Source organism: Myxine glutinosa, chromosome 3, assembly GCF_964187855.1.
Source record: "Myxine glutinosa chromosome 3, kmMyxGlut1.1, whole genome shotgun sequence".
Lineage (NCBI taxonomy): Eukaryota > Metazoa > Chordata > Myxini > Myxiniformes > Myxinidae > Myxine > Myxine glutinosa.
In genome coordinates, this window is record NC_136263.1 from 162438172 (window position 1) to 162455007 (window position 16836).

The window sequence follows — 16836 nt, forward strand, 5'->3', positions numbered from 1 at the left end:
AACTTCTCCGAAACCGCTGATGGGGTTGCGACCAAATTTGGCACAAATTATATTTGTTGTGTTGTGACTAAAGTTTGTTCACGGCATTTTAAAAATCGTGGTCCAAGGGGGCTTACCGCAATTTAAGGTTTACCGGTCTAAGGGAAACGACACACGCAATTTCGATGAAACTTTACCACAACCTTCATCACCCGTGATGTACCAATGTTTGTTCAAAGCATTAGAAAAAATTGGGGTCTGAGGAGGTATACGGATTGGGGGAGGAGGGGTTGCCCCCCCCAAAATAAGTATTTTTTTTGTTTGTTTGTTTAAAGTCTTATGATTATGTTTGTATGACTCGACATGCTGCCCTGTCTTCTAGCAAGCATTGAAATTGGTTTAAAATACCTTTAGTCAGTGTAGTATACTGTTTATTCTACCAGGTAAGCACCAGAGGTATTGCCTCTGTTTTTAAACTCTGTTGCTTCCAGACTATTTATTGCCTGTTCCATTGTTTATCCATGAGTCCTGAATAAGAAATGTTACTGTACTATATTATCTGATACTTCAATCTCAGCTTTGTTGCTTGACACATACAAAAGCAAATGAAGCATTTCCATGATTATACGAGGTATATTATCATTTAACTATTATCTATTGGCCCTTCGTTGTTGGCCTAAACTAAAACCTTTTTTCATCCATCATTTGCAGGCCGAATTGCAGTGTCAAGATAAAATATTTGGTCATCGGCTTTCACAATGATTGATAGAGTAATTTAAGTAACTAGAGCGAGTACATAGCCTCCTGGTTGTTCTTGTACATTGATTGAATGTCATTTGATATGTGTTGTTTAACTCTAACTCTGTCGTTGTTCTTCGAGTGCAGACGAGATTACTGCTTGTTTGAAACTGGACAATGCAGTGGTCGGACAGACTGCATGGAAGACTTGTGGGAAACAGGCATGGGACCAAAAATTTACCATCGAACTAGACAGGGTATGTAATCGTACTAAAATACACAATTTGGCGTCTGTCTGTCTGATGATATTTTGACCGCGATACATTCTGTCGTTACTTATCCAATCAACGAAACTTGACAGGATGACTCAGGGTTACACAATGAAGGTTGTTGCAAATTAATTTGCCCCCCCCCCCCCCTGCCCAAGGGGGTTTTCTCCCCGAAGTGTGTTTTCTCTGCCTATGGCGATGTGTGTTGAGGTGTATATCCATGTTAAGTTAGCTTTATCGTGGCGTTTTTCCAAGGCCGCTTCTAATAACAAAAGTAATGATAATAGCATAATATTAATACTATTACAAAACAATATTAATACTAACAATGTTCCACCTCCCCAAGGGGTTTTCCCTTTTTGAGCAAATGCCATTAATGTGTATAAATAGCTTATCATGCCATTTTCGTGGGAGCACCCCCCACCAGAAGTAAAAATATTATAAACAACGAACACGCTTGATTACCTTTTGCAACAGTCGCTAATGCTGTTTAACACTAGACTGAAATAAATTTGGATGAATCCCAACATCAATCGATGCTTATCACGTCGACGAACGCACCTGATCGTAGATTTACTGTTGTCTATATACCCCACAAGCGGTAATAGCATGACCCTTCCTGTTGCTTCTGTGGCGTTTTTACAAAGCTGCTTCTAATAACAAAAGGAATAACAACACTATTGATACAACAACAACAACAACAACATGCATTTTAAGACCATTTTCCCTGCTAGAGCGGGGGTTAGCCTTGCGGTCCCCATGACAATCTTCTCCATCTTGCCCTATTTTCTGCATCTCTCCTTGTTAACCCCCTTGCCCGCATTTCTTCTTCCACCATCGTTAGCCAAGTCTTTCTCGGTCTTCCCCGTCCTCTACTTCCTTCTACATTCATTTCCATCACGCTTCTCAACCAGTCACTTTCATCCTTCCTCAACACATGACCAAACCATCTCAACCTGTTCCTCTTCACAGCATCAATCACAGGATCTATTCCCATCATCTTTCGCAATTCATCATTTGTCTTCCTCTCTCTCAACGATACTCCGCACATCCATCGAACCATTCGCATTTCCACCCTTCCAACCTTCGTTACTGCTCTACGTTCATTACCCATGTCTCGCTCCCATAAATCATAACACTTCTCACACATGCAGCATACACCTTTCCCTTCAGCTTCAACGACACTCCCCTCCTCGTCAGCACGCCACTCAGTTCCCGAAACTTCTTCCATGCACATCTCACTCTAGCAACCGTTGCCGAGTCTGATCCACCTTCTCCATTCAGCATGTCTCCGAGGTCGCAAAATGTTTTCACACCTTCCAGCTTCACGCCGTCTCCAAGATCCAACTCAACATTTCCTCCATCTGCAGCTCCCTCTGTGCACACCTTACATTTGAATGTAGCTGCCACCCTGGTTAATGACCCTCTCAGACCACTACATTTTTGATGAACCCACTCAGCGCACATTGTGCATTGAATGGAGTTCACTCCGACACCCTTCCTGCACACAGCACAGGGCCACTTCCCAGTTCTTTCCACCTCACCACATTCTTTACCACTTGCCATCACCTTCGTCTTTCCAATATTCACCTTCAGACCTTTTGTCGCCATACATTCCTTCCACTTGTTCATCTTTTCCTTCAGTCCATCCATACTTTCCGCAATCAACACCAGATCATCTGCCCCCCTTTACGTTCTGAGCCAGCACCTCCATCACAGCTGCAAATAGTAGTGGACTTAGTACCGACCCCTGATGCACTCCCACCTTCACCTCAAACTCACCACTGTTCCCGTCCATCGTCCTTACAGCTGTGTGCGCTCTTTTGTACATTGCCATCACTACTCTGATCAACCATTCCTCCACTCCTAACATCCTCGTTGCCCATGTCAATACTTTGCGTGGAACCCTATGGAATGCTTTCTCCAGATCAACAAACCCAAGAAACAACATCTTCCTCTTCTCCATGTACTTCTCCTGCAACTGCCTCACAATAAAAAGCGCGTCTGTCGTTCCTCTTCCTGGCATAAATCCAAACTGCATTTTGTCGATCTTCACTTTCTTCCTTATCCTCTTCTCCAACATCCTTTCCAATACCTTCATTCCATGCTCCAATAACTTTATCGCTCGATATGAGCCACAGTCCAGATGGTCACCTTCCCCCTTTTATAGAGGGACGAGGATACTCAGTTCCCAATCCGCTGGATTGCGGCCTTCTTTCACTACCAGATTGCAGATCTCTGTCATTCTCTTCAAACCCCAATTTCCTGCTGCCTTCAACATATCTCCCACAACTCCCGTCGGCCTTCCCGCTTTTCTAGTCTTCATTGCTTTTATCGCTTCCTCAACTTCCTTCTCAGTTATCTTCTCTGCCGGTCCTAAAACTGGGTTACTCTCTATGTTGCCATCCCATTCATTCTCTGTGTTCAACAGCATTTCCATATATCTTTTCCATCTTCCTTTAATTCCATCTGGGTCCACAACGATTTGTTCCACTTCATCCTTCAAGCAACTCACCCCCATCACATCACACCTCTCTTTCGCTATCTGCTTTGCAATCCTGAATACTGCTCTCTGACCCTCTTCCGAATCCAAGCGTTCTCCGAACACTTTCCTACATGCCTCCCGCGCCTTTGCTACCTCTTTCTTTGCAGCCTTCTTTGCTGCCTTATAACTTTCATGCTCTGCTGTTTCTGCTCCCGTACCCTTCGCCTTCTGCCACTCCTTGAACTTCTTCCTCTTCTCGTCAATCCTCTTTCCATCTTCATCATCCCACCACCATGTTTCCGAGTGCCTCGATGGTCCTTTTGTCCATCCACATACCTCACCAACGGCTCCCAACAGACTAGCTTTCATTGACATCCAACCACTTTCAAGCTCAACCACATCATCCTCTACCATACTCAGCCTCTCTTTTAATGCCTCCCTTACTGTCACCTCTTTCAACCTCCACACCTTCATTCTCGGTTGGTACTTCACCCGCCGAGCTCTCCTCGCACCTTTCACCCTTATGTCGCAGACAACCAAGTGGTGCTGTGAAACAGCCTCCTCCCCCGGGATCACCTTTGTGTCCTGTAGGTGCCCCCTATCTCGCCTACACACCATCAGGTAGTCAACGGTTGTCGTCGACCCACCTGACGTGTATGTAATAAGCGTATTATCCTCTTTCTGGAACTGAGTATTATAAATCAACAAATCAGCTCCATCAGCAAACTCCAAAATCCTTTCACCTTCTCCATTTCTCACACCATATCCGTAACCCCCATGAACTCCCTCAAAACCATCCATACTCCTTCCCACATGTCCATTTAGGTCTCCTCCTACCACAACAACTTCCTCATATTTCACGTTTTCCATCAGCTTCTCTATCGCACACCAGAACTTGTCCTTCTCTTCATCGCTCCGACCAACCTGCGGAGCACATCCCAAGATGACGTTCACCAAGAGCTTTCCAATCATCATTTTCACCATCATCAACCTATCACTCACTCTAGTCACACTCACCACACTGTCTACAAACTCCTCAGAAAACAGGACACCAACACCATTCACACCCTCCAGGCACCCTTGCCACACAAACTTGTATTTCTGTCCCTGCCTATCCTTCACCATTCTCACACCACTTCCCTTCCATCTCGTCTCTTGCACACAACATATGTCCACTCTTCTTCTGACCAATACTTCCACCACTTCTCCTGATCTCCCTGTCATTGTCCCTACATTCCATGTCCCAAACCTCAGAAACCGATCTCCACTTCGGGCTGTACCCTGCCCATATGTAGTTGTAATTGTCATGGTTCTCTTTTTGAGGCAATATTTTTATGGCCGGATGCCCTTCCTGACGCCAACCCTGTTAGTCGTCTGTTACGACACGCAGGGATACGGAAACGTTTAAAACATGGAAATTCTGGGTGGGGGGGGGGGGGGGGGCAATCACGGCTGCGAGGGCCCCGTCAGCACCAAGGCGGCCCGGTCAACAGCACACCCTTGGAAAGGACAACAACACTATTGATGATACCATAATATTAATGTTATTACATAACAATATCCCCACTCCCCAAGTGGTTTCGTGACTTGCGATATTACTCCCTCCCCAATCCCGCCACCCCCCATCCTTCGCTCGGATGAGAGGATAAAGATATTATTGGCGGTCGTTGTTGTTGCTGTTATCATTATTACCACTATTATTTTTTTGCAAATATTTGAGGATTTGATGTCAATGACTGCCTTGCTGAAAACAAAGTCTATGCTATCAACCTAATTGCTGTTTGTCCTATACTCACCCAATCTTTCCCAATTACACTCCCACGTCATCAGATTCGGCAAAACAAATCTTCGTGTCGTATCAGGTGATTTGATGCTGTTCTTTTTCACCTGTTTTTTGACAGTCTCGAGAGCTGGAGATCTCAGTTTACTGGCGTGATTGGCGGTCGCTTTGCGCTGTCAAGTTTCTGCGCCTGGAAGATTTTCTGGACAATCAGCGGCATGGCATGTGCCTTTACCTGGAGCCTCAGGGCATGTTGTTTGCTGAGGTGTGTAGACACTTCCGTCAATACGCTTTTCTTGTCTGTCTATATAATAATATGATTGTCACGTCTGTCTGTCCATCTGTAAAATATCCCGAAATTACCGAATCTCATGAGATTGTGAGTTAATCGTAGTTTCGTCATTATTTCATGTCAACGTTTTATTTATGCATCATGAAGAAGATAATTAATTTAGGATCATTTATTAACACAAATTAGCTACTCACAAGCACTTCAGATTGGCAATTGCATGGAATTTCTGCAGGACATGTCTCATGACGTTGTGAATGTGGACTTGAAGGGAGTTTGGATAATTATTTTGGCAAGATATATCCTGTTACCGAGATTGTGAATGGAGAGAAAGGAAAAGGTGAGAAAACAGATTAGGAGGAGGAAGGAGTCTGTGAAGTTGGTAATGGCATAATAAATATGAAGTTGGATAGGGGAGGGGAAAAAGTTAAATACGCCATCATTTTAATGATGTAATGAATAAATAATATGTACGATTTCCTTCTTGCTTTGAAAAAGCATGTTCAACTACAACAACAACAACACAACATGCATTTTAAAGGCCATTTTCCCTGCTAGAGCGGGGGTTAGCCTTGTGGTCCCCATGACAATCTTCTCCATTTTGCCCTATTTTCTGCATCTCTCCTTGTTAACCGTCGGTGGCGTCAGGAAGTGACGTCGGTGGCGTCAGGAAGGGCATCCGGCCATAAAAAACATTGCCTCAAACAGGGAACCATGATTGTCATGGGGCCCGCAAGGCTAACCCCTGCTCTAGCGGGGGAAAATGGCCTTAAAACGATCATTCATTCTCCTTGTTAACCCCCTTGCCCGCATTTCTTCTTCCACCATCTTTAGCCAAGTCTTTCTCGGTCTTCCCCGTCTTCTACTTCCTTCTACATTCATTTCCATCACTCTTCTCAACCAGTCACTTTCATCCTTCCTCAACACATGACCAAACCATCTCAACCTGTTCCTCTTCACAGCATCAATCACAGGCTCTATTCCCATCATCTTTCGCAATTCATCATTTGTCTTCCTCTCTCTCAACGATACTCCGCACATCCGTCGAACCATTCGCATTTCCACCCTTTCCAACCTTCGTTGCTGCTCTACGTTCATTACCCATGTCTCGCTCCCATAAATCATAACACTTCTCACACATGCAGCATACACCTTTCCCTTCAGCTTCAACGACACTCCCCTCATCATCAGCACGCCACTCAATTCCCGAAACTTCTTCCATGCACATCTCACTTGAGCAACCGTTGCCGAGTCTGATCCACCTTCTCCATTCAGCATGTCTCCGAGGTAGCAAAATGTTTTCACACCTTCCAGCTTCACGCCGTCTCCAAGATCCAACTCAACATTTCCTCCATCTGCAGCTCCCTCTGTGCACACCTTACATGTGAATGTAGCTGCCACACTGGTTAATGACCCTCTCAGACCACTACATTTTTGATGAACCCACTCAGCGCACATTGTACACTGAATGGAGTTCACTCCGACACCCTTCCTACACACAGCACAGGGCCACTTCCCAGTTCTTTCCACCTCACCACATGCTTTACCACTTGCCATCACCTTCGTCTTTCCGATATTCACCTTCAGACCTTTTGTCTCCATACATTCCTTCCACGTGTTCATCTTTTCCTTCAGTCCATCCATACTTTCCGCAATCAACACCAGATCATCTGCATACAACAACTCCCACGGTAAACCCTCCTTTACGTTCTGAGCCAGCACCTCCATCACAGCTACAAATAGTAGTGGACTTAGTACCGACCCCTGATGCACTCCCACCTTCACCTCAAACTCACCACTGTTCCCATCCTTCGTCCTTACAGCTATGCGCGCTCTTTTATACATTGCCATCACTACTCTGATCAACCATTCCTCCACTCCTAACTTCCTCAATGCCCATGTCAATACTTTGCGTGGAACCCGATCGAATGCTTTCTCCAGATCAACAAACCCAAGAAACAACTACGATGTTCAACAAACCCAAGCATGTTCAACTACGATGCATGAAAATGAGAAAGCCCAGTTTGTCATTGCAAAACTGAACTAGAACGCCACTCAGTAGAGCGCATTCTCCCGCCGTGGGTTTAGTTGGAATAATACGTTTTGTTTAACATCCCCTCTCCCCAAAACAATAAATGAAAAAGAAAGTAGGCCCTAACTGTCAGATAATTTATTTTGATATATGTCGGAATTAGAGGAGAAAAACATCATTTAAGAATAAAAATAAAAGCTTTAATGCAGTAAAACAGAAAAAATCTTTCCCAAAATTAAAAAAAAAAAAACTTCCTGGATCAGGAATAATATCCTGAGCTTCACCAAAAACTAATCAATTCTTCCTTATCCCAAGGGCAATCATCCCACCAACTTTCATCCAAATCCGTTCAGAACTTATCCAGATATCTTGTTCACAAACACACGAACATACGAACACACACACACACACACACGGACGGACACAATCGAATGCGTTACTCCCTGGTGGGAGTAATAAACCTGAAAATCGCAGAGCCAGAACCAGAATTACTTATTTGGTCTGGGAAGCCCATGCGAGGTTTCTTCTTCTTCAGCCTCTCACAACCCTGGGTGAATATGCGATCTTTTTTTAAAAAGTTGGAATTTTGCCAAATCTGTTTTATTCTTTTGTTAATATACCTCAGCCATTGACAAATCTGGAACTAAGTCTTTATAAGTTCATCAAATACTGACACCGCGAATGACATTCGCTGAGCTAAATGTTGATATCTCTTCTGAGGTTAAAAAAAACAAAAAAAAAACTTTTAAAGCATTATACGTATCAAACGATACATTTTATGAAACGGGGAAACCTAATACACACTTTGGTGGTTTTAAAATGACAGAATATGTCTTTATTAGAAAAAAATATTAACATTGAAGACGACGCTGCGAAGAAATACACCGGTCTAACGCATAACCACGAGTTTAAACTACATTTACAACAAATATGAAAACTATTTTCATATCACAATGTTAAATATAGATGTTAAATAACCCTGGTGTTGGGCTAGCGGCTAGGGTGCCGGCTTAGGATCCTAGGATCCTGGGTTCGAATCCCGGTCGATCGCTGAATTAACGCCAGGGGGGTTGACTCAGCCTGTCATCCTTCTGAGGTCGGCTAATTGAGTACCAGTTCACTTGTAATTCCCTGCTTGTCGTTAAAGGCGGCAAAAAGGGTTGGTGTCAGGAAGGGCATCCGGCCGTAAAACATTGCTTCAAAAAGGGGACCAAAAAACAACAACAACCACAGTTCCCGAAAAAGGCCAACCCCCGCTTGCGGGGAAAAATGGCCTCTAAAGGTGGTTATTTTATATTTATATATATAATGTTAAATATAGAATATATAGAAGATAATGTCAAAAAAAAAAAGAGCCCTATCTTCCAGTAAAAAAATCCTTCAAAAAATTCCTCGATCGGGAATAATATCCTGAGCTTCACCAAAAACTAATCAATTCTTCCTTATCCCAAGGGCAATCATCCCACCAATTTTCATCCAAATCCGTTCAGAACTTTTCCAGATATATTGTTCACAAACACACACACACGGACACGAGTGAATGCATTATTCCCTGGCGGGAGTAATAAACCAACCTCGTTGAATTGGATACGGAGCACTTTGAAGAAGTGAAGTGATTACTAGAGCAGGATGGGCATTATTTTGAAAATTCAACAAATTGGGAAATTCAAACCTCCTTTGTGTCTGAAAAAGAAAGTTTGCAATTAACACTTAACTAGCAGCAATGTATTGTGGGTGGTGTGGAAACATGGTCTTTTACAAAGGCGATAGAGCAATGATTGACCACCATGTGAATAGCTTTGGAAAGATATTCTCAAAATAACTAAAAGAGGTGAGAAGAGACAAATGTATGTGTATTTAATGACATATTTGTCGCAGTAAAAAAAAATTGCGATGGAACTGGACTGGACACAAAAATAAGAATGGCCAACCAGAACAGGATTTAAGTTAACAGCCCCCGGAACATTAGAGTAGTAGATGCGCCCCCCACCCCCAAACCTCCCAACAACCTTGAAACGTAGTGGGAAGAAAACAAAGAGCTGAGCCGCATTACTGTATGTAGATCTATAAACATCCGCTTCAACATTTTTTTTAAACTGACGAAAAATTAGAAGTAACAATAGTTTTTAAAATGACTTTGATACTCATAGCTTGTACTTATTTATTTAGCCACATAACTGCATTAAAACCCAACGTACATAATATACACAACATGCATTTTAAGGCCATTTTCCCTGCTAGAGCGGGGGTTAGCCTTGCGGTCCCCATGACAATCTTCTCCATGTTGTTGTTGTTGTTGTTGTACATAATATAAATGCCCAATACTACTTAACAAATCGCACCCATGTCTGAAGGAAGCGGTTCCGATTGGCTTTTTTAATATGAAATAGGCAAAGCCTAGAAATTAACTGGAGTTATGTTTTAGTATGACTAGTACACCTTTAGAATTACCCTTTAGATCCCTTCTGAATTACCCTTTAGAATTACACTTTAGAACCCTTTAGAATTAAACACGGTGGGTTGGAAAGGTGGTTCTTCATTTTTTGATGGACAGATGGAAGGAAGGACAAATCCAAATATTGAAGCGGCTTCACTGCTTAAAAAAAAAACAATTTACAATGCTACGATGCATCTAACTGACTGTATTAAATGCCCAGGCTGTGATTTAAACATTTTGAAATGTGGAAATCACAGGGGCATTTAAAATGAGGCGAAGGAGGTCAGAAGCTGTTTTCTTCTCCTTACCCACAACAAATTAAGCAAAGTGATGCATTTGCTGGGAAATATGCATTGAAATCTGAAGGACAAGTGGACACAAGGGCAGCAGCTTCCAGAACAAATGAGTGATTATAAATTGATTTTACAATCACTACAGAGAGAGATGACTGATTTTTCTGGGAGAGGGGGGGATGTTTAAAAAAAATGTATAAATAATAAAGAACTCAACAGTAATTACATTATGAAGGGATTTTAAATAATCAGAGCTTTATAAAGTGATATTTAATTGATAAAGTGATTTTGACGAAACGTTAACACAAATTTATCACAAATTGGATGGGGAAAGTCGAATTACCAGCCTTACAGAGCAGATGTGGCTCTATACACCACTTCCCTGGCTCTGCTAACTTGAGACAGCACGGGAATAAATAATACTAGCTTTATTTAAAAAAAGTATCGTATATTTTTCGTGAGCCACCCTGGAGTTTGGGCCCTGGACAGATGTTCCGTTGGTCCTCGATTAAATCCAGCGCCGTGGGAAACCATTGGACAACAAGAATTACAACTGGGCCTATAAGAAGGACATGGAAAAAGCAGAGGAGGAGCAAAGATGAGATGGGCTCAATTGAATAAGTCACTGAATGACAATTACCCCAAATTGCAGAGAATAGAAAAGAATGGAGCGTGTTGAAGGAGGCCTTCATTCTCCAGTGGATTGCAATATGCGGGAGATGGGGAGATTTTCACGTCATGTCAAATGTTGAATTACAAGCTCTTCTTTGACAGCTCTGATTAATCCCCACCCTCTTGTGTTTTTTCGGCCTTATAACAACTCCATTTTGTTTTATACCTGAGCAGGAATAAAAACCTATTTTTATTCTCTTATGATTTCCTGTGATAAGATGTCACTGTTTCTATTCAAACTCCTACTTTTGTTCTGCCCAATCTATTTGATCAACTAAGCTGTCCAGTTGGTTCCTGAATGGGGATCTGACTAATGTCCGTCTTCATAAAATATGTGGCTTAGCCTTGCGAACACCCCACAAGGGCCTTGCTTGCCTACCTTACTGCAGAAGGAAACCATTATGAATGAAACCCATGGGCCTGAAACCGATGGGCCTGTGAATTAAAACCTGCAGAAAGAAACCCATGGGCCTTGTTAGCCCACCTGACTGCAGAATGAAACCGTTACAGTTATGAACCATGATATTAAAGTTTTTGTTTGTTTCTCACTTATTTACCAAAGACAAACAAAGCTCTTGATAGAGTATATATTGAGAATTTAAAGAGCATGCCAATAAAAACAATATGCCCGCAACAGTCATTGGCTTACTCAAATGGCTTTGTTGTAACATTTTCAACTTAAAAATTTAACGCACAATCCTACTGATGCCAAAACAATCACCAAATTAAGGCATCTTGGAATGAATGGAAAGGAGAAGCAGGAAAAGAGAAAACTGCGTAATATAAAGCGTAATTTGCAACTATGAGGATGTAGAAGAAAGTTCAGTATGATAGCATATTCTTGATAATGGTTGATATTCTTGATTGATAAATTGATGATTCTTGATAATAAATTAACTTTTGGGACATGCTGCAGCTAACATGGATCAACCCATTAGAAATCCCTTGTGCATGAATTGGAAGACAATTTGCAGTGTCCTTGATGATTTGAAGAATCGCCCACATAGTTGGAAACGCTATTATCCATCTGTGAGAAATGGCCATTGTCGTGTGGTTGTCAAAATTAACTACAACTTGTAAAATGTACATATTGTGCTGATAATAAGCTCTGTGCTTCCTGTTAATCGCACAGGTCACCTTTTTCAACCCTGTGATCGAGAGAAAACCAAAACTCCAGCGGCAGCGAAGGGTTTTCCTGAAGCAGAAAGGTGCGAGCATGCCAGGATTTGTGACATTGATTTGGGCTCTTACCCTCAACATCTCCCCTACAGTGTAGTCTCAGAATAATAAACATATTTGTTCTGTGAACTGGTCATTGTATCAAAAGTTTATTAACAACTGGACTCTCCTAATTGGGCCCAACCAGAGGCAACCGCTGTTCCTTCCCCAACCAAAAAAGGATTAAATAGCTTCTACATGAGCCTCCAATTTCATCGAAGGATGCCCCTTCCTCCCTCCCCCCCCCCCCCACCCCCACCGCACAATTTTGTAATCTTCACTTTAAACAGTTTGACCTCTGCTACCTGTTTGACAATGATAATGGTTAACAAACCGGTTTTTGTCGTCGTCATCGTCATGATGTACAATGTTCTATATAGAATGTAAATTCTGCTGAGGCAGTTTATTGGCTAGGGCTACAATACTGAACAGGTTGCCACTCCGACACAGGATACTTGACTGACTGTGCAGCAATTTGTTCAGGTTGCCGGCGATAACTCACCTACTCTTCACCAAGGACACCGTGAGATCTTCAACACCCACTAAGTAATGCTAGCGGACGGGACGCCCCGTTGAATGTCCATCTCGGGGACGGTACACACATTGTTGCCTCACCCCGCGTGTGAAACACCGGGGTGACTGTCTATAGCTCGGCCGAGATTCTAACCCACGCTATACAGCTCAAAAGAGAGTGCACGTACCTCTCGGCTTTTCTGGCAGACCTGACTTTCGAAGGTAATTTAAAACTGATTTCTCAGCAATGGGTCAATTTGATTCTTTTTCTTAAATAATCGTTCTACATTTCACTCTTCCTTGTATCAAGTCAATAGTCTTTTATCAAAACGGGATTGTAAATCAAAAGTGCCGTTTGTTATTAACAATTTCTTAAAACAAGTGTTCCTTATAATGGGACTCTATTGTACTTGATGCACAGTGCTGCAATTACAAAATATTTCCAACTTTATTTTCTGCCTCTCTCAAAGGTAAGACATTTTTGCGAGCACCACAGATGAACATCAACATTCCAACGTGGAGTCGATTGATGAAGCGTGCCCTCCCTTCAATGAGTGCTCCTGCGACACCAAGCACCCCCATTGCAACTGCCAACGCTGCCGTGATACCTTCTTCCGGCACGTTGACTGTCCACGACCCCACGAAACTCCCTCTGCCCAGCTCTCCACAGCCAGGGTTTGTGTTATGGTTATGCTGCCATGGATTTCATGGTTTATCTTTTATGAAGTTCTTGAATTGTAAATAGTTTTTGTATCGTTGAAACGGTGATTGAGTGATTGAGACAATAAACAGCTTCTCGGCAAACCGTGTAGATCATGTTTACTTGATATTTAAAATACGAAACAAAAATGCATCGAGTACAGCGCTATCTCATCAGTCTTGTCCTTCTATCAAATCAAAATTGTGCTATGAAATGTATATCAAAACCATCATCAGCAAAACGTAATCGTGCACATCGGATCACACATCAAATGTCCAACACAAATCGCAACGTTCACTATGTGAAACAGCGTCGATACACAATGTCAATAATTTATCCGTAAAGCGTCACCTTTCCATTCATGAAACTCCCTTCTTTGGCAGGATGCTGAATCACTTTTCTCTCGGATCTGCAAACCAAAGATGTTACAACAGACTCTAAACTGCATGGTCTATTTTCTTTCTAAACTGCACAAACATAATATCTAAAGGTAACATAATTTGCCGCTCTACATATAGAGTTATTGCGATGTCACAACGTCACGATTTCGAGATCATTCACATGACATCGGGAGCATCGACTGTTCTGCAGTGTATCATGAAAAAACGATTATTTCTCGATATCTAAATTTTATTTCAATCCGCAAAACGTTCTCCTCCCGTTGAGGGCCTCCACCGCATCCATTTAGCTTGTCCTCGTACACTTCTGCTGTATATATAACGACAATCTTTGTGATTGGTCGCTGGTACTCAGTTAACATTCTTGATTTTCCCGTCAGGCCAATCATACACCTAAGCAACTCTCCCGATGTTCCACATTCCTCTGACAGCATTTGTGTCAGAAACAATGACGACATCGTCTACTCGAACATTGCGTCTCTCCATGTTTCACTTTTTTCGTCTTGGGTTACTAACTTCCTCTGCTCTCATAGCCAACACTTGGCTCTCAATGGAATTGTTTCATCTCTTTTACCTGTAAAGGCTGGAGTACCCCAAAGGCAGTGTTTTAGGCCCAATCCTATTCCTAATCTTCATCAGCGATCTCTGCCTCTCTGGAAAATACTCTTTATCTATTTGCTGATTGCTCCACCATCTTCCTCTTCCTTCAGATAGGCAAACAGCAGCCTCTTTCCTCTCTTCAAACCTTGATAGAATCACAAGTTGGTCAAACATTTGGAATATTTCTCAATCCTGGTAAATCTCATACTCTCTCTCTCTCTCTCTCTCTGAAAGGACCGTCTGGCAAACCATTCCATTTACCTTCTTAACAATCCTCTTGAAGTTCAGTCATTCAAACTCTTGGGCTTCACTATCAACCATGATCTTTCTTCGGTAAACCCTATTTCAAAGTTGGACTCCAAAGCCAGCCGCTGATTGGGCATCATCCATCGTGCAAAGTCCTTTCTTGGCACACCTGAACTCCTATCCATCGACAATACCTTCATCTGCAGCTTGGAGTACTACTCTCCCCTCTGGGATGAAGCTCCAGCCTCGCTTCTTGCTCATCTTGATGCCGTGCAAACCAAGGCCTTGAAGGTCATTGGAATCTTCCACGATGAAGTGGAGTCTATGGGTCGATCACTTCTCCATTGCAGACAGGTCAGGGGTCTCTCTGTCTTCTCCTGTCTCCTTTCTGGTCTTGCACCTGCTGCTCTTTCTGTGCTTTGATGGACTCCGTTACTTTGCTTCTGATGGGGAGAATACTTATATTTCCAGAGAGGATATTTTAAGTTCTGGAACCTTAATTATGGATAAGAGTGATGTTTGCAAATTTCCAAAAACGTGAAAGTTGCCTATCTAATTTGGACAAGTGAAGAGCTAGGAGAGAGTGCATGACGATTGATCATTGTATTCGGTGCTGTGGATGCTGCATGATTATGAAGCTCATATTATTACTGATTGCTGACTAAAGAACATGTTCACAGTTCTAAGCTTTATCTCAAACTGCCTTTTCATTATATTTTGCACTTGTCAAAGAACATCGTTTTCATCAAAGATTGATGAATAAAACGAACGCTTCATTGTGAGTTTAATTTGTATGTTTTCAAACCCTTCCCTTACCCCTGACCTTCCTCTTCAGTGATGCTACAGTACAGAGGTTAATCTTTGACCCTGAGCCTCCACCAAAGCCCAAGCGAGACATGTCACTTATGGAATCTGAGGTTCATACAGGAAGTGCAAACCGTGCCAACACAATCACTGAGGTTTGTATTCTTCATCCTGTATCCACAAAGTACCGTAACCGTCTCACATAAACGAAGAGATTACATAATTACCACTCAAGGATGAAATTTGTTGAAGGTAATTGCAAGGTAGTGGGAATTTTTTTCGAAGCCATGTAATATCTGTTGGACTTTTAACAGGCAAAAAAATTGGATTTTAAATGCTTCTTGAAAATATCGATGGTTTGCTTTAAAAAAAAAGAAGAAGAAATAATTGCTGATTTCCTCTTTTTATCCTTGGTACAAGGCTTATGGGGTTGCTTGTACAAGCTGTATAATCACATGTAGAGTGAGGATATTATGAGACGATGCACAAAGCACAGTATACAGGATTTCAACCTGGGATCCATGTCTTCATTTTTGGGAATGATAATGCACATACTGCTTATTTCAAGTCAACATGAAAAGTTAAAGACCAAGTTATCATACTACATGAAATAAGGAAATTCAGTGTATGTATGTACAGTTGTGGCCAAAAATATTGGCACCCTGGCACTTTTTTCAAAGGACGCAATTTTCTCGAAAATTAAGTTGAAATTGACAAAGGTATTTGGTCTGCACAATTCTCTATTTCACTGTTAATATTACAGAATCTTTGTTTTTGATTCAGAAGTTAATATGTCCTTTTAAATCAGAAAATAAAAAGAAATTCCATTGACAAAATTATTGACACCTTCGACTTAATATTTGGTAGCACCGACTTAGACAAAATAACTGCAGTCAAGCGCTTCCCATAGCCATGAATGAGCTTCCTACACCTCTCTACTGGCAGTTTGACCCACTCTTCTTGTGCAAACTGCTCCAGTTCTCCCAGATTTGAAGGTTGCCTTCTCCCAACTGCTGTTTTCAGATCTCCCCACAGGTGTTCAATAGGATTTAGATCTGGACTCATTGCTGGCCACTTCAGAAGAGTCCAGCGTTTTGTCTTGAACCATTTGTGGGTGCTTTTAGAAGTGTGTTTGGGGTCATTGTCCTGCTGGAAGACCCATGACCTTCGACGGAGACCCAGCTTTCTGACCCTGGGTTGAACGTTGCGCTCCAAAATGCCTTGGTAATCTCCTGATTTCATGATGCCATGCACACATTCAAGGTACCCTGTGCCAGAGACAGCACAGAAACCCCAAAACATCACTGAACCTCCTCCATGTTTGACTGTAGGGAAGGTCTTATTTTCTTTGAAGGCTTCATTTTGTTTTTTTGCAAACATAGA

General features: G+C 42.2%; 1 protein-coding gene across 1 annotated transcript in view; it reads left to right on the forward strand.

Annotated features, from left to right (window-relative positions):
* LOC137423085 (serine/threonine-protein kinase N2-like) overlaps window positions 1–16836 on the forward strand; it is a 173791-nt gene that overhangs the window by 86244 nt on the left and 70711 nt on the right. The window contains exons 9-13 of the mRNA XM_068109882.2: window positions 865–974; window positions 5373–5516; window positions 12107–12182; window positions 13176–13380; window positions 15485–15608. Of these exons, the coding sequence (XP_067965983.2) occupies window positions 865–974; window positions 5373–5516; window positions 12107–12182; window positions 13176–13380; window positions 15485–15608 (659 nt within the window). The remainder of the gene's footprint in view (window positions 1–864; window positions 975–5372; window positions 5517–12106; window positions 12183–13175; window positions 13381–15484; window positions 15609–16836) is intronic.